This window comes from Ascaphus truei, chromosome 4 (assembly GCF_040206685.1).
Source record: "Ascaphus truei isolate aAscTru1 chromosome 4, aAscTru1.hap1, whole genome shotgun sequence".
NCBI lineage: Eukaryota > Metazoa > Chordata > Amphibia > Anura > Ascaphidae > Ascaphus > Ascaphus truei.
Genome location: NC_134486.1, coordinates 12,187,685 through 12,213,903, shown reverse-complemented (window position 1 = coordinate 12,213,903; position 26,219 = coordinate 12,187,685). Strand labels below are relative to the sequence as shown.

General features: G+C 45.5%; 1 protein-coding gene across 1 annotated transcript in view; it reads left to right on the top strand.

Moving 5' to 3' along the window:
- LOC142492589 (uncharacterized) overlaps positions 1-6,100 on the top strand; it is a 30,913-nt gene extending 24,813 nt beyond the window's left edge. Inside the window, exon 3 of the mRNA XM_075595355.1 lies at positions 3,640-6,100. Coding sequence (XP_075451470.1) covers positions 3,640-4,210 — 571 coding nt within the window. The 3' untranslated portion in view covers positions 4,211-6,100. The remainder of the gene's footprint in view (positions 1-3,639) is intronic.
- Positions 6,101-26,219: the final 20,119 nt, after the last annotated feature.

The window sequence follows — 26,219 nt, the reverse complement described above, 5'->3', positions numbered from 1 at the left end:
GGCCGCAGCAGATTCAATGTAGGCAGGAATCATACAGTAAAAATGTTCGAATGAACACAGAAATAAGGCAAGGGGTATAAAAAGGTACCACAATAGTAATAAAAGTAATCCTACGCGTTTCGAAGCTGATAAAATGCTTCTTCATCAGGGATCCCAATCTACACAGAATTGCTTCCTCCAGACCGGTTGATCTGATGTTTGCCGTGTGGTAATTTCGTGTGGTTATACACGTAAATGCGATTATTTTATACAATTGATGTACGCAGAATACTCACCCTTTATTATCACTAATATATATTCTTGATGTACTTCACCATTAGCGTTTTGCGCTGTTTTTTGTGTTTTTATCTCTTTCTTCTTATACGTTGGTAATTTGAGAAGTGTTTGGGTGGAGGTATACTACTTGGGAAAGTAACACAGACTGTACTAGTCTGTAGGAGCGGGCCTGAAGAAGGGGTGCTGTAGTCCCTGAAATTTTGCCCCCCCCTTTATTTTATTACGTCGCCTGATCATTTTTTATACATTGTCTCTTTTTTCCCTTTCTCCCTCCCCCCCTTGTTTTTATTCTCTTTTTGTCCCTTTGTATTCCCTCCATCCCCTCTCACTCCATTTTGTTTTCACCTATTGTTTACCCAATTGGTTCCATGTTAAATAACTACCTAGCCCCCATTAGAGTGAGCCTTTGAACTGTTTTACTCTTGAATATACTGTCGCGGCCGAGTTTATTCTTACCTTTGCCCGGTCTCGGCCGCGACAGATACCGGGCGCGCGCCGAGGTGTCCCGTGCGCGCGCCGGAGCCTCGGAGGACCGGTTCTCCGATCGGGGCTTCCCCCTCCCCTCTCCAGGTCCGCCGGGTCCCCCGGAGCCCCCACCGCCATCCCCCACATTACAGCAACCCAGGGCTCCCTCGGGGAGCCCTGGGCACGCGCGCCATGCGCGCACGCTCCCGATGAAGCATGACCGCGCATCGATGACGCGCGGCACGCCGAGGGAAAAAATTAGCAAGCCAGGAGACCTCTCGGCTTGCGGCTCCAGCCAGGTAAGAATTAAGTGTGTCGCCACTGTATAATTTTTCATTCTCATATTGACGTTTGTGTCTCTTTTTTCATATTGAGTGCTGGGAACCACTATATAAATGTAGCCAGGTCCCCTTTGGCTCCCCAGCTCACCTGTGATAAGGCAGAGAGGCAGAAAAGCTCTCTAGAGGTCGCGCAGGCGCAGTTAAGCATAGCGGCGACCATTACAGCTTTGCACAGGCGCAGTAAGGATAGCGCACGCAGTCCCAATGCTACAGAGGTCCTGAGTGGACTACAATTCCCAGCAGCCTCTGGGGATTGCCCTTTCACCCACATCACATGCAGCCAGCCAGCAAATAGGGTTTTGCAGCTTCTCCTGTGGACGAAGGCTACAATGTTGCGGGGACCATGTTTGTCAGTTAAATCCCGGAAGAGATTGGGGAAGGTAGTGTACACAGAGCAGGGCTCTGCTGTACCAGGCCAGAGAAACCCCAGGCTCTAGGTAGGCCCCACTCCCCACTAGGTTAGTGGGTAAGTTCTTAGGGAAGGCCCCTTAGATAGGGACCCTGCACTTAGGTGTGTGTAATCTTGTCAGTGACATAGCTGTCGTGCTGTGTGCTCTGACTAGAAGGCACAGTGTGGCCTTAAGTGCAGCCACAGCAGTTATTTGGCTGTGTCAGTGAGAGGCCCCTCATAGGAAGGAGGGGGGTTGCTTTCTAGTTGTTCAGTGTGTGTGATATCACCAGTCCCAGTTGTACGTGGTGAGCTGCCAGAGTCTGGGATCAGACAGAAGTTACAGGGAGAGTTATTCTGCATGCAGGGACTAGGGTAGAGATATACCCAGGGCCCAGTTAGTCCCCTATGACACCAGAGGAAGCTGTATGGTATATGGTTGGCCTTAGGACAGGGACTCTTTCACCATATTTAGAGAGCAAGAGGGTTGCTCTCTGACAGCATCTGACTGTCAGTAAAGCGTGTATCAGAGACTGTGTTCAAGGATCATTCCGGATGGAGATTCCTATCCTGTGGAGTCAGTGTGTGCATCCATTCCTGCAGAGACCAGAGCAGCACGCCGTGGGATCACTGTGCGGTGTTGCTGAGTTCCAAGGATTTTCCTGACCAGGACTGGTCAGGGAGGTAGTATATATTAAGTGCACCACCGGGCCCCAACACAGGGAAGCGCTATCCCTCACACTCACACTGATCATTATTGTTGTGGACACTCAAGAGACTGAGGGGAATGTGATGATGGACATGTGGGTGAGGGGATGGTATGCATTCAGAGTGATGCACTGTTATTGATATATTGTGTTGATGTTATGCAAAAGGAGTGTTATTGAAGTTATGGTTCATGCTCAATAAATACTGTTTATTTACATGGTGTGTATTTACTGTATGTGGGTTCTGGTGAGGGCACACTCCCACCCCTTTGGGATCCCACATCAGTGGAGGCGCTGCACCAAGTGTAAGTACATATCCCAGGTTCCCCGTGGCGGAAGCTCGGCTCTCCTGGTTGTCAAACAGGTACCGCAACCACACTGAGAAGTAGTCAGATACAATTACCTACCCCAATATCACTTAGAGGGGGGAAAGAGGGCTACATAAATATATTGGTTATTGTTTTGAGGGGGTCAGGTGTCCCTCTCTGTTCCTGTGCACCACAACATTTATTTTCTTATTGTTTCGTATTAATTGTTGTGGAGTGCCACCTTCCTCACATACGTTTTGTACATCGTACATACCCCTCCTTAATAGACTGTAGACTTAAGCAGGGGTAAATAAAACAAGGCCTTCTTAATTCATATTCACTTCAGATCTTCATGCAGCGAATACATTTAGTCTTTCTCATGCTCCAAGCTTCTGGTTGTACCTACGTCCCACTCTAAGGCTTTAGGCCTTTCAAGTGGGCCTCTGCTCCTCCTCAGCCCATAAAAAGGCTGAAGGCCTCCATTCTAAGCGGGGTGAGACTCAGACTGACTACAATTTAGAATGGCTTCCTCCCTAGTACAAGGAGGGAAGGCACAAAGTCTGCACCCGGATTGGGCTCCACACAGACAAAGTCACACCTCCACCCTTGTCACTCAGGGAGGCTGCCTGAAGGTGGGGAAACCCCAGAATTATTCCTGACAATGCTTTGGACTTACTAAGACTGATATGTATTAAAGATAAAGAAGGTGTAACATGTTCAGCGAGTGACTCTGCTTTCTTTCATTTCTTTAATTGACAATATTATAGGCACAGAGTCAGGTCAGGGGTATTTTTTGTGACAATCTTTGCAACAATGTGTGATGGAAATGGGATCTCCTGTGAGCACCAGCTAAAGGGGAAGTGGGGAAGCTGTGTGCTGAGACCTCGGTGTTAGAACTGTTGCCCTGTTTAATAAGGAGTCTCTGTATTAGCAGCTGGGTTATATGGATAGGTCTGTGGCACTGTTTTATAAGGACCTCTGTATGACGTATTAGGAGCTGGGTGATATTGATACTGTAGCCTTAGATACTGAGTCTTCTGGTTGAGTTAGGAGGTGGGGTCCCAGGCAGCGTGTTCTGAGAACCCCCACCCCTCGATGATGAGCGCTGTCAGAATAATGCTAATAAGGTTAATATGCTTTTTATCTGAATACAGAAACTTTGCGCATCAATACTCCTACGCTGTCAAGTTCAGCACCCCCTCCCAATGCAGCGAACTTACTAATGAAAATATACAAGAAGCACTGAAACATGAAAGTGCCAACGACTTTCTACTGAGACTTCGGGCATCTGAAATATACAACGGAAGAAACCTGGTGGCGGCTACATTCAGAGATATAGGTAATAAGAGGCAGCATGCAGAAGCTCGTCTCCTCTTTCCTGAGAATCAAGGAGGAATATCCCCAGTGCAAGCTCTGCTGAACAGCGAACCTAAAGCAGGATGTGTGTTATTTTATACGCTTAACTCTCCATGTACAGGGGTCTGCGCCAAACCTGGGGGGGAATATAACATTATAGACCAGCTTGACGTGTTTGCATCATATAATAATAGAGCTTTTGTTTACAATGATGTCTATCATGTAGATTTCAATAGACCACACGATACTGTTCATAACGCTTGGTCGGCCATTAATAAGAAAGTGCCCCTGTATCGCTGTTTTACTGGTCATTGTGTTAAGTGCTTTGATAAGCAAAATAACTTGGACAACAACTGTTTCTATACCTAGAAGTGCTTTGTTACAATCATGCCACTTCCTTTTAATTATAGTTCCCTGTGTTGCATTGATAATGTCTCTATACTTTACAGATAACAAACAGTATTCTGTAACATCCATCATTTAACTTGTATTTTATTATTGTATTCTGCAAAGTGTATCCACATGTCACACAGGTTTCCCAAAGCCTGTTCTAGTCTTAACTATTAAACTGCAGTCATCACATTTCTGGGCAGGGACCTGACAGAGCCCATGTGTATGGGTATTCCTAGAGCTTGTTACAGTAGCATCTTGTATTACATCGTTTGTTCAGTCATACAAGGCTTCACTACATAAAGAAATCATGTTCTTCCTTTTGGGGTCTTTGTAGCAAGAGGAGAAACTGCACCAGTTCTATCAAAGAAGGAATACAAATGTAGCAGGTTTCATTATTCCCCCAGAAAACACAACATATCCCGTTATAATGCAGAATAGATCACAGTATTTCAGGGGGCAGTGTGAGGGCAGAATATCAACACATATCTCACCAAAAAGGAACCATGAAACCTGCTAAATCTGTACATGTGAAATTATAATGACTTGTATGTGTGACAGAGAACCTCTGCTATGTCAAAGTTTCTTGGCTGCAAAACTGGGGCATAATTTAAAAATGAAAATAGCACCAGATTTATTAAAGTACATGAATCCCATTTAAAGCTGCAGTTCAGGCTTTTTTTTTTTTTTTAGTTTTTTTTTTTACTTCAATAGTTTCATGTGGGCAATCTCTACTTACCTAAAGAACTGCATAGCTGCCGGTCAATTCGTTCTCCATGTATTGATCGGCAAAGTTTGGCGACATCTTTAAATATGGGGAATGTAAATGGTTGCTATAGCAACAAGCATGCTTTTAAAAATAGAATACAAGAAAATTGGTCTTTCAAAATTATTATTTTTTAAACAGAACATGCTAAAAGTATTTTTTCTTACTACAGAACTGATTTATTAAAAAAAAAAAACACACATGCAGGATATTGCCTGAGCTGCAGCTTTAATCTAATGAGATTGTTTTCCTATAGAGAATGTGCTGCAGTTATTTTACACTATTTTGCAGCTGGGAGATTTTGATAACTAGATCAAAGAGACGTCCATATCTCCATCTTCTACAATAAAACAACATATATCAAACGGTCTCACTCAGTATAATGCAATAATACAGATAATGTACTACCGTACAGATAGCCTCACTGACTTACACTGGACTTTCAGTGCAGTAACGCAGAATCAGCGCTATCACACTTAGTGAATAAGGACCCAAATCTTCCAGATGCAAAACTCAAGGAAGAAAATACATTTGTCAAAGCAAAAATGCCATGACATCAGTGAGGGACCTGGGCTTAGATAAATGAAGCACTAACATATACCAACATGAAACATTAAACTAACATTAGATATTGCTGCAAGATGATAAGATTATTCGTTTAAGAAAGTAACAGAAATAGTATTTAGGACTAACATATAAGATACTAACATGCAGATACTAACATACAAATACATGAATTAACATTAATAATATAGTTTGAAAAGGATAGAAGTAGATTTAAGATAAACAAATAGTTATCAAATAAAAGTTAGAGGTGAAGGTTTAGATTATACTTTTGCAAAAATTCAGTTTGAGCTTCAGTAATCAGCTACATGGGACATTCGCTCCATAAACAGGTGACCCCGGAAATGATACAGCACGGTATATATAATCTAGCTACACAATAATTATACGTGTAAAACTTGAAGCACATGATATGTATGTAATCAGGTTTATGATATATGTGTAAATGTTGTTTATCACAAAATAAATTGTACCAAAAATGTGGCACGATCAAGATGTAACAGTTGTTGAATAAAACATCTCAAATATTGGAGCAAAAATGCTGTAGTTCCTTTTTTATCATGTAGAAGTGGATGGGGAGGGGGCACATCATCACATTTGTTCCCCTGATCACTGCTATTTGTTCCAGTGTTACTGTCCTATGCTGTTACTTACTGCACTAACACTGCTCTAATGTTGATCAGTGGGTCCCTCACTGGCTCTCTTGGTGATAACCAGTGAGAGACCCACCGGTGGGATGTGTCCTTCTATAATTAGGGAGTGCTGCTTGGGAAGCTCTTATCTACAGTATAACATTCTCTCTGTGTATATCTCTATCCAGGTCGTCTGGTTTGTAACCCCTTTCAATTAATCTTTTTCTCATATCTTGGGCCTGTGCACAGTAGTCAGAGTTAGAACCATAATTTATTTTATCCCTCTGAAATTCACCAAAGGTGAAGGGTATATTTCTAATCCACTTCCTGTGGTGATTGGTACTACAGTGTAGCTAAAAGGTAATTATTCACATCCAGCTCTTCAATAAAGGTCTTTGTGTAAATGAGTAGGAGAGGCTCAGTGAGTAAAGACACTGACTGGCACTGAGTGTGAAGCAGAGGAGCCTGGGAGAAGGAGTGGCTCAGTGAGTAAAGACACTGACTGGCACTGAGTGTGAAGCAGAGGAGCCTGGGAGAAGGAGTGGCTCAGTGAGTAAAGACACTGACTGGCACTGAGTGTGAAGCAGGGGAACCTGGGAGAAGGAGCGTCTCAGTGCGTAAAGACACTGACTGGCACAGAGTGTGAAGCAGAGGAACCTGGGAGAAGGAGCGGCTCAGTGAGTAAAGACACTGACTGGCACTGAGTGTGAAGCAGGGGAACCTGGGAGAAGGAGCGGCTCAGTGAATAACAGCACTGACTGGCACTGAGTGTGAAGCAGGGGAGCCTGGGAGAAGGAGCGGCTCAGTGAGTAAAGACACTGACTGGCACAGAGTGTGAAGCAGAGGAGCCTGGGAGAAGGAGCGGCTCAGTGAGTAAAGACACTGACTGGCATTGAGTGTGAAGCAGGGGAACCTGGGAGAAGGAGTGGCTCAGTGAGTAAAGACACCGACTGGCATTGAGTGGGAAGCAGGGGAACCTAGTTTAATTCCAGGTGTCGGCACCTTGTGACCTTGGGCAAGTCACTTTATCTCCCTGTGCCTCAGGCACCAAAAACATAGATTGTAATCTCCATGGGGCAGGGACTGTGTCTGCAAAAAGTCTCTGTAAAGTGCTACGTCCCCTTGAAGAAGCGCCTACGCGAAACGGCCGCCGGGGCTGCTGCTTGGACTCCCATGTGCACCGGAGTGCTATTACCCGCACTCTGTGATTAATTGATTGAGCTTCCCCATTTTGGTTTACCTCTTACAGCACTGCAGAGACAATAGAGTTACAACCATACACCAGACACCATCAGGATCACAAGTATTACATCTGTTACTGACAGTATGTGCACTATACTTTTTAGGTCACTCAGTAAGGTGTGACACAGTTGCAAAATCATTGCTTTTGTGTTGTCATTTGTACTTTGCTCACTTTGATTTTAAACGTATATAGATCACAATGGACTTTAATTATAAAATGTTAGTCCTTACCTGCTTTACTAATTACATTCCTCTATCCCGCATCTTAGTGTGGGAGGGGGTGATTCCCCCCCTGAGCAGCTGTTTATCTCCGGCTTACTACGGCTGGTTTATCAGAATATGAGCATTACACACTGACTATTTATGTCCACCTGCAGTAACCTGTAGAGACCACGTTCTCATAGAATTACCTTGAATATGCATTTATCTTAAACATAGTCTATAAATCGTAGCGTGTTCATGGGGGGGGGGGGGGTTCGTCTCGGAATTTCCTTCCTCCTAGTAGGCTCAACTCCTATTTTTGCCAAACTACCCAGCCTATTTATCACCCTAACTTTTGGGGGTTGATAAGTGTTTTGCAAACTAGTTTTGTGCAATATACTAAGCTTCTAACATGTGAAGATTGGGTTCCCACCTGTGAGGTTTTAACACCCTATGTTTTAAGTTCTCATAAATAAAAAGTTTTTTAAATTGGTCATTATATCATATTTTGGATACTCTAGCTCTGATTATTCCTTACCACTTATTACTTTAAAGACTAGATAGAGAGATTTGAGTGCTGTTAAGTAGGGGACTCCTACTGGTCCAATTGGCTCATTTTTGAGCCAAAATGGTCTACCAGTTCTTCTTAGTATTGCTCTTATCCCCTACTGCACCGTTAACTATAGTTACACTACTGTATGCTATAGGAGTTCTGGTGTCTTTCATTTATGTGTGTTACTATGTAAAACTAGCAGCGCTTTACAAGAACAAACATTATTATTAAATGTGGGCATCTCATCGGCTTACAAGATCCAAGAACTCTATCTTTTTATCATTGTTTTTTGGTGTGAAGAGTCCTATCTTCCCCACCCCTAAATACTGGAAATAGTCATATAATTGAAGATGCGAGTGGAGGAGCGTGAAACCTGAGTCCTAATAATATAAACCTGTTGTGGCGGTGAAAGGGTTAACCAGGCTAATAATAAAGAAAAAAGGAAAACTGGCGCCTTACAAGTTCAGAATGATATGGAAAGTCCAAAACGATATCATAAAAGTCCCAACAAAGTCCTCTGCAGCAAAAACGATGAAAGAATTGCTGTGCAGCTCCCACCGTGCATGGAGAATTATGTGGAGAGAAAACAAACAAACAAAATTATGGTGCAGTATGTCAAACTATAGTGGATAACTTGCACTAGGAAAGAGCTTGCACTCTAATTTTTTGAGTGCAGCTAGGTAAAAAGAAATCATGATCATACATATAAGTTTTATATTTGTTGCATACACAGAACATACATATAAAAATAAACTGTGTCCCCATGGTTTTTTATATGTACAGGCAGGAACCCTTTCCTGTCAGCCCGGCAATGAATCCATTAACATGTCCATATGTTAATGGATGAATGAGCTGAGGGATTTTCATCTCCGTACTTCAAAGGGCACCCTGCTAGGTTGGTGCCCCAGTGTCTAGAGAAGTCCGGAATTGAAAAGCCTCAGAGACCCTAGGTGTCAGGGTGGCTGGATTATTACCAAGTACCAGATACCGATGTGAAGTATGGGCGCTTCACACTTGGTAGCCAAACCCCTGCCTTACTGTCGCCTGGTAAGAGTTTGGGCTTGGTATGCTAAGCAGCTCAGGTGTGAGGTTAGCGCATGCTCTTAGCAGACCGGGAAGCAACTTCTGCCCATTCTATGAACTCCTGGCAAGTCTGGGATAGGTGGGAAAGGTTGTTCCCACTGGCGGATTGGCTGGGTATGTTATAGATAGGACCCTTAACCCTATAAAGATGCTTGCAGCACAATCCCAGAGAGATTCACCTAAGAGCTACCAAGAAACGTCCAAGCTACAGCGTCAGCAGTTCTGGAGTGTGAGGGGTGAACAACATCGTAACCAAGGATCATGCCCCTCTTCCAGAATTAGTTTGAGCTAAGGATTCCCGAACGAAACCTGTAAGGACTTTACTAACTAATTCCTTTCGGCGGAGATATAAGGGTGGCAAGTTGCGTCCCTAGCCAAGGACTGTCGCACGGCTCAATTCACGCACCCACTTGCATGTGTGCAGGGGTGTCCAGAGACTTTGTTTTCAAGGTATTCGTTCCGTGGACATTTTATTTCATTTCCCCATCCCAGTAAGTGTTTATTGAGTGTAATTGTGAAGTATTGTGTGTTTGTCTTAAAAGGAAATAAATTACAATTTATTTTACCCTCCTTGTACTGCTCAATCCAGAATCCTGGTATTAATATGTTGATGAGACCTGGTCTACCGTGACAGGCTTATTTACTGGTGGAAGCGGTGGGACGCTGATTGAGCCTATGGTATAGTCTCCTGCGGGATTCTATAACATAGTGAGGAAACTCGTAGCTTGCAAGCTCCCCAGACAAGTGGTGGGAGGGGGTTAACCAAGCCAATAATAAAGGTATTATGCCCTGCTGGTTAACCCTAAACTGTGTTGGGACAGAAGGGGTTAAAATGTATTGTCACCCTAATATCATGTTTTCCTCTACACTATCTTCTTTATTATCCCTGTTTTGCAGCACTGAAGCTAGCTGCAGTGAAAATGAATGAATGAAAATGAGCTAACTGTATTTGTGGCACAAGGGGAGCTTCTAGCGCTGAACCAAGCACTAAGTGAACATGTGTGCCTGTGAATAAGTGGCTGCTTTGAAGATGCTATCACTTTCTAAGCCGTAGAGCTCCAAACCGCAAGGTCAATTGGATAAGTGGTTTGCGGTCAGGCTGAAGTGCCTGCTTGTCAAAATGTATCCAGCAGTCTCGTTATCCACTTAAGCTGAATTGCTGGTGTGTGTCTGCGGTTACCGATCAAAGCCAGCACGGATACATTGTATGCCGGCTTGTAACCCAGAACAATTATAGGTCAAACCAGAACCCACATCACAGAGTCCATTCAATTAAGTGGATAACTTGTGCTAGGAAAGAGCTAGCACTCTAATTTTTGGAGTGCAGTTAGTTACACATGTACCATGAACATACATATGAGTTTTCTATTTGTTGCCTATGCAGAACATACATTTATAAAAAATACTGTATTCCCATGGTGGTTTAAATGCAAAGGCAGGAAACCCTTTCCTGCCGGTCCGGCAATGAATCCATTAACATGCACATATGTTTTGGATGAATGAGCTGAGGGATTTTTCATCTCCTTACTTCAAAGGGCACCCTGCTAAATCGGTGCCCCAGTGTTTAGAGAAGTCCGGAGTTGAAAAGCCTCAGAGACCCTAGTTGTTAGAGTGGCCGAATTATTCCCAAGTACCAGATACCGGTGTGAAGTATGGGCGCTTCACACTTGGTAGCCAAACCCCAGACTTACTGTCGCCAGGTAAGAGGTTGGGCCCAGTATGCTAAGCAACTTAGGTGTCAAGATAACACATGCGCTGTGCAAACCAGGGAAGCAACTCCTGCCCTTTTTGTGAGCTACTGGCAAGTCTGGGATAGGTGGGAAAAGCTATTCCCACGAGAGCATTGGGTGTGCATGTTAGGTATAGGACCTTTGACCCTATAAAGATGCCTGCAGCCCAATCCCAGTTAGATTAATCTCAGATTTTACCAAGAAACGTCCAAGTACCAGCGTCAGCGGTTCCGGAGTGTGAGGGGTTAACTACATCGTAACCAAGGATTGTACCCCTCTTCCAGAATTCATTTGAGCTAAGGATTCCCGAACGAATCCTGTAAGGACTCTACGAAAGGATTCCTTTTGGCAGAGATATAGGGCTGGCAACTTGCGCCCCTAGCCCAGGACTGTCACACAGCTCACATCGCGCACCCACTTTCATGCATGCAGGGGTGCCCAGAGACTTTGTTTCGTTACGTGGACATTTTATTTCGTTTCCACATCCCACTAAGTGTATATTGACTGTAATTGTGAAGTATTGTGTATTTGTCTTAAAAGGAAATAAATTACAATTTATTTTACCCTCCCTGTACTGCTCAGTCCAGAATCTCAGTATTAATTTGTTGGTAACACCTGGTCTACCGTGACACATACCCCTGTGCTAACAGTCACACCATGAGTCACCACGCAGGATGGTTCAGATCCTGGGACAGAGCTCTGATCGTGGAGCGATGTGCAAGCTATGGACTGCCGACGGATGATCGGTCACTCCCTTTTTTTGCAACTGGAGGAGGACTTGGAGAATCATGAAGCCAGACTGGCTCCATTGGAAGGGCCTGGCCCCTTAGCTGCCGTGGCAGTGGACACCACTCAGCCCGGAGTGCAGGAGGTTGATCCAGCTTCAGCGCTGCAAGGACATGGGGAGGGAGCAAGTGACCACCAGGATTATGGTAACTCTGCGCCAGCGGGGGCGGAGGAGGTAGTCGCTACAGCTACCGGACTTGCCGCCTTCGGGCTCACAGCGCTCCTGACCGCATGGGGAGAAAAAGCTACAGCAGTGGAGAGAATACAGATGCTCACCTCAGTGCACGGAAAAGCCCCCCCACTCCCACCTTGTCAACGGGGAACAGGATATTCCCCGAGTGGACAATCACAACTTCAGCAAGTTCGTGGATGGCACGGACGAGATAGACGCCTTCTTAAATGACTTTGGGACGCAGTGCCACCGCTACAGGGTCCCACGACAGGACATGGTGCTGCGGTTGCATCACTTGCTGTCCGGTAAAGCCAAGCGAACTGTGCACGGTATTCCACGTGTGATGCCGATGAGTACGGTCAAATCAAAAGCATGTTGCTCACCCAGTACGCCCTCACCCCAGAAGTATACCGGGGCAAGTTCTGGACTGGAGAAAGATACCCTTGGGAATCCTATGTGGATTATGTTGCCTGCATGGCATTGCATGGGACCCAGTGGGTGGAGGGTTATGGGGTTACCAAGTTCCATACCCTACTGGACTTGATGTTCCAGGAGCAACTGCTGCAGCAGCTTCCCTCGGACGTGAGGGCATGGGACTTTGACCACAAACCGAAAACCCATGTAGATGCTGCGAGGATGGCAGATGAGTATGTGACCAACAGGGCTTTGATGCACAGAAAAGCGGCGACCAAAGATGCGGCCAGACCCGCCAAGGGAGCCCAAACCCTCCCTCCATGGACCCACAAGCCTGCAGCAGAAGGCAACGCACCCAAAGCTGCAGAGTTTAAACACGAAAGGTGGTGTTTTACCTGCAACAAGGTCGGTCATCTCAGGCCAGACTGCCCAGACCTGGACCAGTCTGGGGGACACCCATCAGGGGCAACAATCACAAGCTGTGAGGCCTGGCACACACAGAGGAGCCAAGCACAGTCATGGAATCAACCCACAGAGAGATGTCCACGGGAGAACCTGCACTTGCCACCTCGGAACCAGCAGCAGAGATCGGAAGACATCAGGTTGCACCAGTCGGGATGCAGCCCAACAATGTCTGGCAGAAGCATCTGCAGAGGGTGACCATCGGGGACCGGCAGGCGGACGGATTGCTAGACTCTGGTGCCACCGTTACCCTGGTATGCCCTGATATGGGGCGGCCAGAGAATTTGCTCCCGACACCGGGATGCAAATGACCCTGCCAGATGGAGGACCACTGTCACTCCAGATTGCCCGGGTCTTTTTGGATTGGTGTGGCGGACATGGCATGAGGAAGGTAGGGGTATTGCCCGGGTTAGATGCCGAGATCCTACTTGGCAACGACCTGGTGCATGTTACCTGTGTGTTCAGAACTGAGCTGGCTCCTCTTGCAGCGATCACCAGGAGCCAGTCAGCCTAGATCGCAGCGTAACCAACCCCTGTCCTCCTGCATTTGGGACCTACAGTTCCCGGGGTCTCTGCAGAGACCAGACAGGTAAGCCAGACTAAGTTGCACACTGACCCTGACTTGCTGTTCCCTTTACCTGTTCCCAGTCCCCCCGACTTTGCCTTGACAAGCGGGTGGCCAGAGTTAGGTACCCAGTTTAGGGATGCGGGGCGATCCATCCCCAGCATGGAGGGCATGAGACTTCGGGCGTCCGAGTCTAAGCCAGGTGATGGGCCAAATTACTTCTTGTGGCACCACGGGCTCCTGTAAAGAGAGCAAGGGACCACGGGGTTAGATGAGGTCTGGACTGGCAAACGACAGCTAGTGGTACCAACGGAGTATAGGCAGCAGTTGTTGCGGGTAGCCCACTCTATTCCACTCGCGGGGCATCAGGGGGTCACTCGGACGAGAGCCCGGCTGTTGCAGCGTTACAACTGGCCGGAGGCATCCAGGGCTGTGGCAGATTTCTGCCAGTCCTGTGATGCCTGCTAGCGAGTTGGTAAGGCGGGCGATTGTGTGAAGGCACCCCTGAATCCGTTACCAGAAATAGGGGAACCCTTCCAGAGAGTAGCCATGGACCTTGTGGGACCCCTCATCATTCCCAGTTCATCCATGAAGTGCTACATCCTCACAGTGGTGGACTTTGCCAGCCAGTACCCTGAGGCGGTAGCACTTGCCACCATTGATGCGAGAGTAGTAGCAAAGGCATTGTTAACCATTTTCACTAGGGTAGTTTCCCTAGCAAGATCCTAACAATCAAGGGGCACAATTTATGTGTGAATTATTACAGTGTCTCTGGGATGCGTGCGGGGTGAAGCACCAGCGCACAACCCCTTTTTACCCCCAAACAAACGGACTATGGGAAGGTTTCCCTAGTGAGATCCTAACCAATCAGGGGTCGCAATTCGTGAGTGAATTGCTCCAGTGTCTGTGGGATGTGTGCAGGGTAAAGCACAAGCGCACGACCCCTTACCACCCCCAAACCAATGGACTGTGTGAGAGGTTCAACGGTACCCTGAAGCAGATGCTTCGAACCTTTATAGAGGCAGAGGGGAAAGACTGGGAGATTCACTTGCAGCACTTGCTGTTTGCATACAGTACCGAGAGGTACAGCAAGTGGTACCCCGGGAGTATTGGCTGCTCAGACCAAGCAGAAGACTTGGTATGATCATAATGCCCGAAGCAGGGAATTCATCCCAGGACAGCAAGTGCTTGTTCTCAAGCCCACTCGGGAGAACAAATTAATGACTGCCTGATCGGAACCGTATTCGGTACTCCGAAAGATGAATGAGTGCAACTACTTTGTACAGGTAGATGATGAGGCAGGAAGGAATAAGACCTGTCACATAAATATGCTGAAGGAGTGCATAGCACCGAGTGTGGCATAATTGCCATAAAAGTAATTTATTATTTTTGAAGAATTTATATTAATTGTATATTTAATTCTTCTTTTGTTTAAATATTATTAAAGATTGTATAAATTTTTCTATGTATTTTAATATGTATTAGCAAACCAGTGACTGTTAGTTTTTTTATCACAGAGTGCTGTGCCTATGTAAAGGCAAACCTGTGGGTTAAATCATGCAAAAATGAACTGAATGAAATTAACAATGATTAGCCAATTAGACTTTAATCACATAAATATACTGCGCACACACAACACGCCATGACGCTCCTGACGAAGCTGTATGCCACAGCGAAACGCGTAGAGCCAGAGCCAACTCAGTCAAGCTGCAGCTGACTGGAAGAGAAGACTCCAGACGTTCGGATTCTCCCGCGGTTCCCCTCTCAGCGTGCTACAGTCCATTGCCATTGGATGCGGTCTGACACCAAGAGGAAGTGACGTCAGACGCCATTGCCGACGGCAGCCCTGAGGATAGAGGAGGACGGGGAGACACTACAGCGGGCGCATCAAGCGCAAAAGATACCTTTGTGTGCCCTAAATCAATGTACAGAGTGTGAGTACTTGTCCTAAAGCATTACTATCTATAAATCCTGTTTTTTCTGCTCTCTGTCCACATATACTATATGGGATATCGAGTCTCACCATTTCTGAACTAATCCTCACATGAGATGACCGAGAGGGGATAGAAGCACCACTTAAAGAAACCTCATCTTTACTCTACTATCTGACAGAGTCAGGCAAACGCGAATTTCACTTATTGTTGCTGTAAGTAGGTTCTCCCCCAGAGCCAAGATTTGCAAACAAGTCAATATTCAATCACAATACTGCACAATTATTGTTTTGTATGTTTTTTATTTACATGTTGTTTTCCTGACGGGGTCGCTCACTTTCCACAACAAACCACGGCTGTACTTGTGGGAAATCCGAGCATATTTCCCTGGAAGGTTTGAGAAGTATCCTGTTGGGTAACATCAGTTATTTACTTTTTATTACACTGTGTAATTAATAGGAAACTGTGGCGCCTAGGCAAATCATTTAGTATAATTCCTAACTAGTCATGGAATTGAAATAATTGCATTTGTAAGAGTTTTTTCAGCAAATTCATTCTTGCTGATCTCCGCTTCTCTTATCTTGCAGCTACAGATAAAGAGCTAAGAGGTTTACTCCCTAGGTCAGGAGGTTAAGAGGCCCACATTACGGTGAAATATATAGGATAAAGTTTTGCATGCGAAACATATTTATGCATGAATAAGGATTTTTATAAGTCATCATATTGTTTTTTATCTGTAAGCCAGTCCCCTTAAGGGGCGTATTACTCATTCTGAAATATATAAAAGTGTGATGTCAAGCAATATGTTTTGAGAGGAATGAGCTCATTTTGAATTCTCTCTCTCATTTGTACCTTGGTGCAATAAAACTCATGTTGATACTTTGATCCCTTGACTTATTGATATTATTTCTATGCTTTCACACAACATAAGGGGGAGCTTCTGGCGCTGAACCAAGCGCTAAGTGTGCCTGCAGATAAGTGGCTGCTTTGCTTTCTAAACCACAGACGGCTGAACCGCAAAGTCAATTTAATAAGTGTTCTGCGGTCTAGCTGAAGTGCATACCCGTTACAATGTATCCACCGGGCTCGTTATCCACTTGAGGTGAATTGCTGGCATGTGTCGGCGGTCACCGATCAAAGCCCATTCAATTAAGTGGATAACTTGTGCTAGGAAAGAGCTAGCACTCTAAATTTTGGAGTGCAGTTAGTTACAAATGTACGATGAACATACATATGAGTTATATATTTGTTACATATGCAGAACATACATTTATAAAAATACTGTATCCCCATGGTGTTTTAAATGTAGAGGCAGGAACCCTTTCCTGCCGATCCGGCAATGAACCCATTAACATGCCCATATGTTATGGAGGAATGAGCTGAGGAATTTTTCATCTCCATACTTCAAAGGGCAACCTGCCTAGATGGTGCCCCAGTGTCTAAAGAAGTCTGGAGTTGAAAAGCCTCAGAGACCCTATGTGTAAGGGTGGCCGGATTATTCCCAAGTACCAGATACCGGTGTGAAGTATGGGCGCTTCACACTTGGTAGCCAAACCCCAGACTTGCTGTCGCCAGGTAAGAGGTTGGGCCCGGTATGTTAAGCAGCTCAGGTGTGAGGTTAACGCATGCTCTCAGCAGACCGGGAAGCAACTTCTGCTAAGTTGAACTCCTGGCAAGTCTGGGATAGGTGGGAAAAGTTATTCCCACGGCGGGATTGTCTGTATATGTTAGTCATAGGACCCTTAACCCTATAAAGATGACTGCAGCCCAGTCCTAGTCAGATTCACCTGATCCATCTAAGATTTTACTAAGAAACGTCCAAGTACCAGCATCAGCGGTTCCGGAGTGTGAGGGGTTAACTACATCATAACTAAGGATCGTAACCCCTGTTCCAGAATTCATTTGAGCTAAGGATTCCAGAAAGATTCCTGTGAGGACTTTACAAAATAATTCCTGTCGGCGGAGATATAGGGGTGGCAAGTTGCACCCCTAGCCCATGACTGTTGCACGATGCAAATCGCACACCCATTTGCATGCGTGCAGGGGTGCCCAGAGACTTTGTTTTGTTCAGTGGACATTTTATTTTGTTTCCCCATCCCAGTAAGTGTATATTGAGTGTAATTGTGAAGTATTGTGTGTCTGTCTTAAAAGGAAATACATTACAATTTATTTTATCCTCCTTGTACTGCTCAATCCAGAATCCCGGTATTAAGGTGTTGGTAAGATCTGGTCTACCGTGACACCGCAGCTTTCATTCGCGTCCTGGGACTTCCTCGTGAGCCTCACGCATCACTGCCGTTTCAATTGGGATCGTCACAAGATTTTCAGAGTTGAAACGATGGCCTCAGATGCACAAAAGGCCCAACGCATTTCATCCTACGAATTCTTCTGGGTCCAAGGAGTCCCTACATCAGAGGATTTCAGTCTATGGAGTAGCAGTATTGTTTGGTATCAGTGTTTAGTTAATCACTGGGTTAATCTACACTTTAATATTGCACATTTCAATCTGTGCCAGGAACACCCGTATAATGTGAGAGCCACATTGGGTTAGTCATAATGTGACTATGCATTGCAGCACATTGATAAAACCCTTTTTTATTTATTCCCTGTCCTTATTATATGGTGACGTTAATCCATTCTAATGAGATTCTTGTCTTCTCTGTTTACCTTTTGGACATATATACGATGGAGTGAAACTTGGATCACTTGAAGAGGACTGCGTCGATATGTGTTGTAGATTAGTCATATTTTATACATATTAAATGTTTTGATCGAGCATGTTTATATTTAGGATGTTATTACAATAATGTTATTCTATTATTTTTTAAATATTTTGTTGTATCAGGTTTTTACCGTTTTTTATATGTTATTTACTAAGTACCACTACTTTTCAGCAAGATATATCATCATTACTGCTAATGTGCACATTTTGTGATTTTAGCTAAATATATGGGTGGTTAAGCTAACTAATAACTTTAGTTACCATTTTGTATATATCCACCATATGTCCATGGCTGGGTTGTATTTTTTTTAATCAGTTTAGGGTTGTTTGCATGAATGGAGTATATGATTTGCTATTTGGCTATTGACCAATAGCGAATCATCTACTGCTTTATACTGTAAGTGCTGTTAGCTGTGTAGGGTATCGGGAATCCTGACGAAGCTTGTCTCGTCAAGCAACAGTTGAATCCAGGAGGAAAGGCGAAGGAGATACACCTGGTCAGAGGAAGAAGGAACACCACGGAGAGTGGTTGCTGTTTCCAGGCAGCCGCAATAGGAAGCAGCTACAGCCAAGTGCCGAAGAGTCCACACGGGAGGGTTGGTGAGATCGCCGTCGCTACGCATGTGTACTATAATTTTTATGTGCCCTTAAAGATTGCACTAATTGTAAGTGCACATCCTGGAGGGATTATTTTTTAACATTATTATACATAAATACCAGTTCAGATATGCTGCGCTATGGTGTCTCCGTCTTGTCCACTCTAAGAATACCGCACAGCGTTCAACCCCAGACCTCACCTCTATCCATGTTGGAACCCATCTATACACCAGAGATTAAATTGTGATATGCTCTTTTTATTCATATCTATGTGAGTATAATGATTGACGATTAGTGGATCTGATTATAGCATACCATCACTAGCATTACTACTTTATGTATATTTCTCATTCTTTTTTAGATATGTAACCCTCTTATCCCCCACCCGACATGAGATTGGGTGGGGTACACTCCTTCTGGTTACTGTACATGGTCTTCGTGCTGTGACCTGCTGGTAAACAGGAGGGCTGAGGGCTCTGCGGTGTTGTGGGGAGAACCAGGACAGGGGCAGTAGGTGGTGTGGGACAGGTTACCTTGTGTTGTCATCTCATGGTGCACAGCGCCTCTAGACAGTAGGGATCCCCTGGGGTCTCCAGAGGAGAGACCCCTACTGACACTCCATCCTCCTCACACCAAGAACAGGACCAGTGACACACACAGCAGCTTCTTTCTGTGGTTCTTTATTTAGAGCAGCATACACAGCATAGGCCTGCTCTTGCTTCTCTGCCCTCTGCTTATGGCAGCATGATTTCCCTCCTCACCCAGGTGGGTTAGGAGGGAGAGAACTATTATGTGTCCTTCTCTCAGCTCTCTCTCTCAGAACTAACTCCTCTAACTGACAATCTAAATTTTGGAGGCATGTCTCATATCCTCAGGGAGTGTCTCTAGCTTTGAATCATTACAACTCAAAGCTGAATACAGATTGGCCCACACACAGCAGGGGGTGTTCCAACCAATATCCACAATTTGGATTAACATGCTCAAAGGTTGCTCAGGCCCGCCCCTGAATATTGCTACAATACTCAGACCTGAAACTCACAAACAGGCCAACTGAAGGAATTAACCTTTCCACTGCCTGTTCTAACAGGACTGACAGAGGAAAGGCCCAGAATTAGCAATAGCTGCCGAAGGCCAGGCTATATGGATGTAGCCAGGTCCCCCAGGTCTACCCTTACAGTATCTCCACATGCTGGGGGAATAGGGAAGGTTGCAGCGTGCAGGGAGTGCTTCGGTATATCGGAGGCTCCGCAGTGACCCGAGTAGTAGGGCGCCAACATGTTGGTGTTCGCGCATGCGCGGTGAGCCCATAGAGGTGATGAGGGAGCAGAGGTCACGTATGCGCAGCAAGAGGTTGCGAGAGCCCCCTGAAAGAGGAGCTGCTCCTATAGTGTGGAGCGCACGGGACTACGAGTCCCAGCAGCCATAGCGAGACCAGGTGATGCCAGGGAGCCTATAGGGCGGGCGGAATATCAGGAGGAAGAGTTAGGAGGTTGCGCAGGGGAGCACGTCAGGCAGAACCGAGCCGGAGAAGGAAGGAGAAGGAGCTCTGCGTGTAGGGAGGCCAGGAGCCCCTACACTAGGCCACATACCCCTGGCCCAGTTAGGCCCTGAGTCCCCGTAGTGTGAAGCGGAAGTAGGGACAGGCCATCAGATATGGTACAGCCCCCTTAGTAGATTAAGGAGAATTGTACACCCAGAGACTGTTACGATATTATACCAGAGGTTTGGGCTCAGACCTCGGGCCGCGCAGCAGTTGCCACCCGGGTGGGATCACCACGGAAGGCATTCCTGGAGTTCCTTCATCGTCAGATCCTTTGTGAAGCTCCTTGGCAGGCCCGAGCGCTGGAGCGTTCGGCAGGTAACATCATTAAGTGCACCAACTATAATATCAGAACATAGTGGCTGAGCAGTCACACACACATACCTCACTTTGGGGGTGGGGGCTTTTGGGGTGTGGGAACTGGACACGGTGTGGGTACACGGTGAGGGGTCGCGTCCTGCGAGATGCAGTATCGTAGTGTCTCCCCAAGGGAGGGACACCTGTTTATGACATGCAAAGTTATGGTTGCTATTAGTAAAGTCATTGGTTGTTTTACATGCTGTGTGTGGAGTAGTACATTATTGTCCTGCGAGGAACAATTTCCACTCTGCTGGGAGCCATCACAGGTGGAGGCGCTGCACTTGGTAAAAGGTTATCAGTATTCCTATGTGTTGCCCCAGGCTCTCCGTGGCGGAGGCTTAGGCCCTGCGAGCCAAGAGGTTAGACAGCATTGGTAGCGCACTGTATTCATTAGGATACAGGGCTTCATATATATACCCCTCTTTCCCCTGTGTCAGGGCGACTATGTGTGCTGCAAATACCTGCGTGGCAAACAGGATGCCTGATCCTCCACCAAGGGGAGCCTGGGGTGTGTATACCCGTATCTACTAACAGCGCCTCCACCTAAGAGGAATCCTTACGCAGTAGGATGGGCCCTCCCAAGACAACATGCCCAGTAATGATACACAGATTATATGCAACAGTATTTACTGAACAATGCGTACAAACATAACAATAACACATACAGTATATCGGATACCGACCCGCAGAACATTGCCACAGTACTTGGGTGCAGGGGCTCCCGTGTCCCAGTGTCCAGGCCTTAAGTGCCCCTCCCACCCCAAGTGTGTAGCAGCACTGCCACAAGATGTGTTGGTGCACTTGTAGGGATACCTTCCGGGGCTCCAGAACCCGGGTGCCGCTGGGTAAAAACAGGCAAACGAGCAGTTCTCCCTGGACCTTACCTATCCCCTTGCTGTCCTGTTATATATTTTACTTTTATTCACATTAAGTGCACTTACACAATTCACCACTGGGTGTCACTATTAGCACATTATTTAATTATATATTCATTTTTCCCCACTTTTTACCCTGAATATCCCGTTCAACTGTTTTTCTTTGTTGATATTTTATGGAAATACTTTTCCATTTTTTTTTCTTTATTTGAAATATTTGCGGTCAGAGAAACCCTGAAAATCAAGAAGGTGCTCATTTTTTTAGGGGGGTGGGAGGGCACAGGGAGTGTACAGTATATATAATTGCTACCTAAGCATGCTATATGCTATACAGTAGGAGGGGATTCTTCATCTTCACTCTTGATGATCAGAAGTCTGTAATTATGAAGGTAACACCAAAAATGGATATGGGGAATTCCCCTCCCCCTCGGTCTGGGTGTTGTACTTAAAATACTGTATCATATGTATTTCATTTTCTTTCTTTATTTTTCTTTTAGTTTCTTTTTTTTAACAAGTTTTTTGGGTGTACAGTAATTGAAAAAAAAAAAAAAGGATGGGGAACCTGTATCATAAAATACAGTTGTTATAGGGTGGATACGCAGAACCCCAATATACAGGATATGTAAACTGTATAGAATTCGAGAATTTATTAAATCATTCGATTTGAGTCTGTGAACATATTGAAATCTTGCATCTGAAACGTGTCCTCGAGACTACGGTGCCCTTGTTTGAGAAGGGACATTTTGGGGGCGGGAGGGGGAAGGGAAGGGATGGGAGTCTTCAAATCAATGGCCAGTTGAAGATGTATTATTGTAACATGTAGAGAATCGTAACGTTATTCAAAGGGATATAATTCCAAGAGAGGTGTAGAGAGGGTCGAGAATATCGGGTTGGTCAATCATTAATTTTTTGGGGTGGGGTGTATCATTTAACTCAACAAACCATTTAGGAGACTACAATGGAAAGTTTCAGATAGGATAGGTTATTGGTCAATCCACGGCCCCAGGTCTTATAAATCGCATGCGTATGTGCCTTACGAATGCTGTAAGCTTTTCCCATTAACGTAATTTTGCTTATTTTGCGGGTGGATATTATCAGGGCATTCGTTTTCTTCCTGCATGTTGCTATGGCATTACACCGATATAACAGGTGTTATTGCACCTGCTTGTGAGTTAACCCTACCCCTTTTTGCATTTGCTATGCCCCCTTCCCACATGCAGCTAATGCATTTAGAATGGCAATTGCTCCCATTAAAATGCCCCAGTGTGAGCAATAACTGCTGCTACATCTGAAATTAGAGACCAGAGGGATGGGTGCATATGTTATATTGGCTTAGTCAAATCAATTATCGCGGGATCTGAGGGTATTTTTATCTCTGTGACCTTCTCAATAAGATCTATGACTTTCTCCCTGTACGCTTTTATCTTGGGGCATGACCACCATATGTGGGCCATGTCCCCCCTTAGTCAACAACTCCTTCAACAAAAATCTGATGACCCAGAATATATGGTACAAAATTTTTCAGGTGCCAGGTACCGTCTAAATAGTATTTGGTAAATATTTTCTTTTGTAAAATAGAGGTTTTTGATGCCCGTTCCCATATATCCTCCCAGTTATCGTGAGTGATCTGTCTGGAAATCTAATTTCTATGAAGGCATCTAAGAATGATCAGGAAGTTATCCCCTTGGGACCAAGTGTTTATACAATATGATTAGTCCATTTTTGTACTTTTGGCTTCTACAGTACATAGATTTTAAAACTCTGTGTACTAGGGGAATACCCGTAACTGAAATAAGTGGGACACAAAGTGGCTTACTTGCAGGAACCAGTTTGGATAGAGGAAGAGAGTCCTTATTGCCGGAGGTTTAAAACTCTACGCTTTTGCTTTTCCAAAGGTGAAATGACTTTGTGGTCAATCTTGGGGGGAAAGTCCGGGATTCCAAAGGGGGGTGTCAATTTAGATGGGGAAGATTGTCACGGGAGACCTGGCATTTACAACTTTTTAACCGGGATCATAACATTGAGCAAAACTGTGATGGTGAAGGGGTAACCAGGCTCACTAATAAAGATTAAGCCCACTTGGTTACCCCTGATCCATGTTTTGAGGTCCTAGAGTGTCAGCTCTTGGACCTACATTTCGGAAATGCATTACTGTGACTGTGTTCAAATTATGCGACATTAACGATTTTTCTGTGTTTTGCCTTTCTTTCTCGTGATGCTGGGACAAGGAGATTTCTAGGCTGCAAGTTTCAGGGTGGGTTTGCCGGAGAAATTCTTCACAGAATGTGGCTACGTAGCGGGGTTCCAAAGTTGCAGGACACCCCAAAGATGTATCCGGGAATCAAGTGAGATTCTCGGATATATCAAAGCACATTGCTCCGGGCAAACTCCTACCCTGAAAACGTCGTTGCTACTCACCGCCAGGATTCCTGCTGCAGCATGATCCAAAGAAGGTAAACAGGGCATGAAGGGGTTAATGTATACCTGCAACATACAGGGGATCCCTACTATAAAGGAGGAGGCCCAGGTACATGCCCATGTACCCTGATTCTAGTCTAGGGGTTCAAGGGATAACCCCAGCTATAGGATAAAGCTGTGGGTGATTGTCTGTGTGTAAAAGATTTTAAGTCATGTCTAGAGTATGGCAAGGAGGAGGCTAATAAGGGTCAGTAGTACAGTATATCCCCTTATTCCATCCCTGACACCAGAACGGGAACTTACACATTTTTACCACAGAAGATATAGGGAAGTGTACATTTTATTAAAGAGGCATGTTTAAAACACAGATGTACTAGTAACCTGTCAATAAACTGTGGGATTTCCAAGTCCTCGGTTCCGAGGGATCAGATGGCTACCAAGCTTGGTGCCTCTGAGCCTATGCGGAGTCCGGACTTGAAAGCCTCAGGGATGCTAAGGTGTTAGAACAGGAGGGGCACTGCAGTTATATTTGAGTACCCACATCCTGGGCTAACAGAGGGCTATCCGGCAACCATTTGCCCAACCCCAGACTCTGTGGTGCCAGGGACATCGGGGGACTCAATATGCTAAGAGGCAGAGGTGCCAGGTTGGTGCATGCCCCTTGGCAAAATTAAATTTAGTGCCACCCGGCTTCAGGAGACCGGCAAATCGGTGATTGGCTATCAGTGAAATTCCCACGCGCTGATTGGCTGGAGTGTTTTGTGAATGGGACTCCAAAACCTATAAGAAACCTTGCAGCCAATCAGGATGGCAGATTCCAAGCGCCAAACCATCAGCAACAAATTCAAGAACTGAAAAAGATGCTCTGTAACAAATAGATGCGAGCCGGCTTCAAGGATTTTCGACTCAAGAAATTTTCTAAGTCCCACTTTTCAGGGACCAAGTTCTGAAAACGGAACGTAGCGGTGGCGTCTGGCATTGCAAGCCGAAAACAGATCCAGGACTTTTGTGAGTAATGCCCGTTAATTGGAAAGTGCTCCTACAGACTTTGTTAACAATTCATTCTAGGAAAGAGTATTTCATTAGCCCCATCCCAAGTAAGTGTGTTAACCATGTACATTATGTGTCTTTTCCTGAAATAAATTACAATTTATTTTACCTCCTAGTTTTGCTCAATTATATGATCCCGGTATAAAAGGTATTAATAAACCTGGTTTCCCGTGACAGGCTTATTTTAACTGGTGGCAGAGGTGGGATCAATTGAGCCTATATTATAAAACCTTGCGGGGTCTAATAACATAGAGGGAAACTCGAAGATTGCGAGCCCCCAAAACAAGCGGTAACCTACACATGTTTAACAAGGCACGGAAAACACAGGTTCTCTTTGTCGCCTAGCTTAGTGACTGCGGGGGAACATGGAAAAGCGATCTGGACGGTACCGGTCATGGGACCAAGCCAGGATTGTGGACTGGTGTGTGAGCTATGGTTTTCCGACAGACGGTCGGTCAAAGACACAGCTGGAGGAGGACTTTGAATTTCACAAAGCCAGTATTACTATACGAGATTGTAATGGCCCCTCAGCTGCAGTGGTCACAAATCATCCCGGGGCACAGGAGGTTATTCCAGCCCCGGTGGTGGAAGGACATGGGGAGAGAGTGGGCTACCACTGGAATAATGGTGGAGGACTGATTGGGAGTGCGGAAGAGGTAGTCTCCGGGGCAACCGAACCTGCCACCCCTGGCATTACCACGCTCCTTGCCTTATGGGGAGAGAAGGCTACTGCAGATGAGCGGATTTGGATGCTTGCAGCCTCCATGGAACAGCATCCCCCCACTCCTACCTGATCAACAGGGAGCAAGACATCCCCCGAAAGGATCACCACAGTTTTAACAAATTTGTTGATGGCACCGACAGGATCGACAGGTTCTTAAGAGACTTTGAGACCAAGTGTCGAAGGTACAGGGTGCCCAAACATGACTGGGTTTTGCAACCAAACCCCTTATTGTCCAGTGTGGCCAAAGAGACTCTGCATGCTATTCCTCCCGAAGATGGCGATGATTATAGCCATGTAAAGGCTTTGTTGCTCATCCAGTATTCTCTCACCTCAGAAGCGTACCGGGGCATGTTTCGGCCGGGGAGAGGTACCACAGGGAGACTTATGTCCGGTACAGGGCCTGCATGGTATTGCAGGGGACCCAGTGGGTGGAGGGTTGTGGTGTATTAACCGTGTAAATTGTGTTACATTGTGTGTATGTCTTTTCCTGAAATAAATTACAATTTATTTTACCTCCTTGTTTTGCTCAATCATATCATTCCGGGATAAAAGGTGTTGATAAACCTGGTTTCCCGTGACAAAAACAAGTTGGTAAAACAAA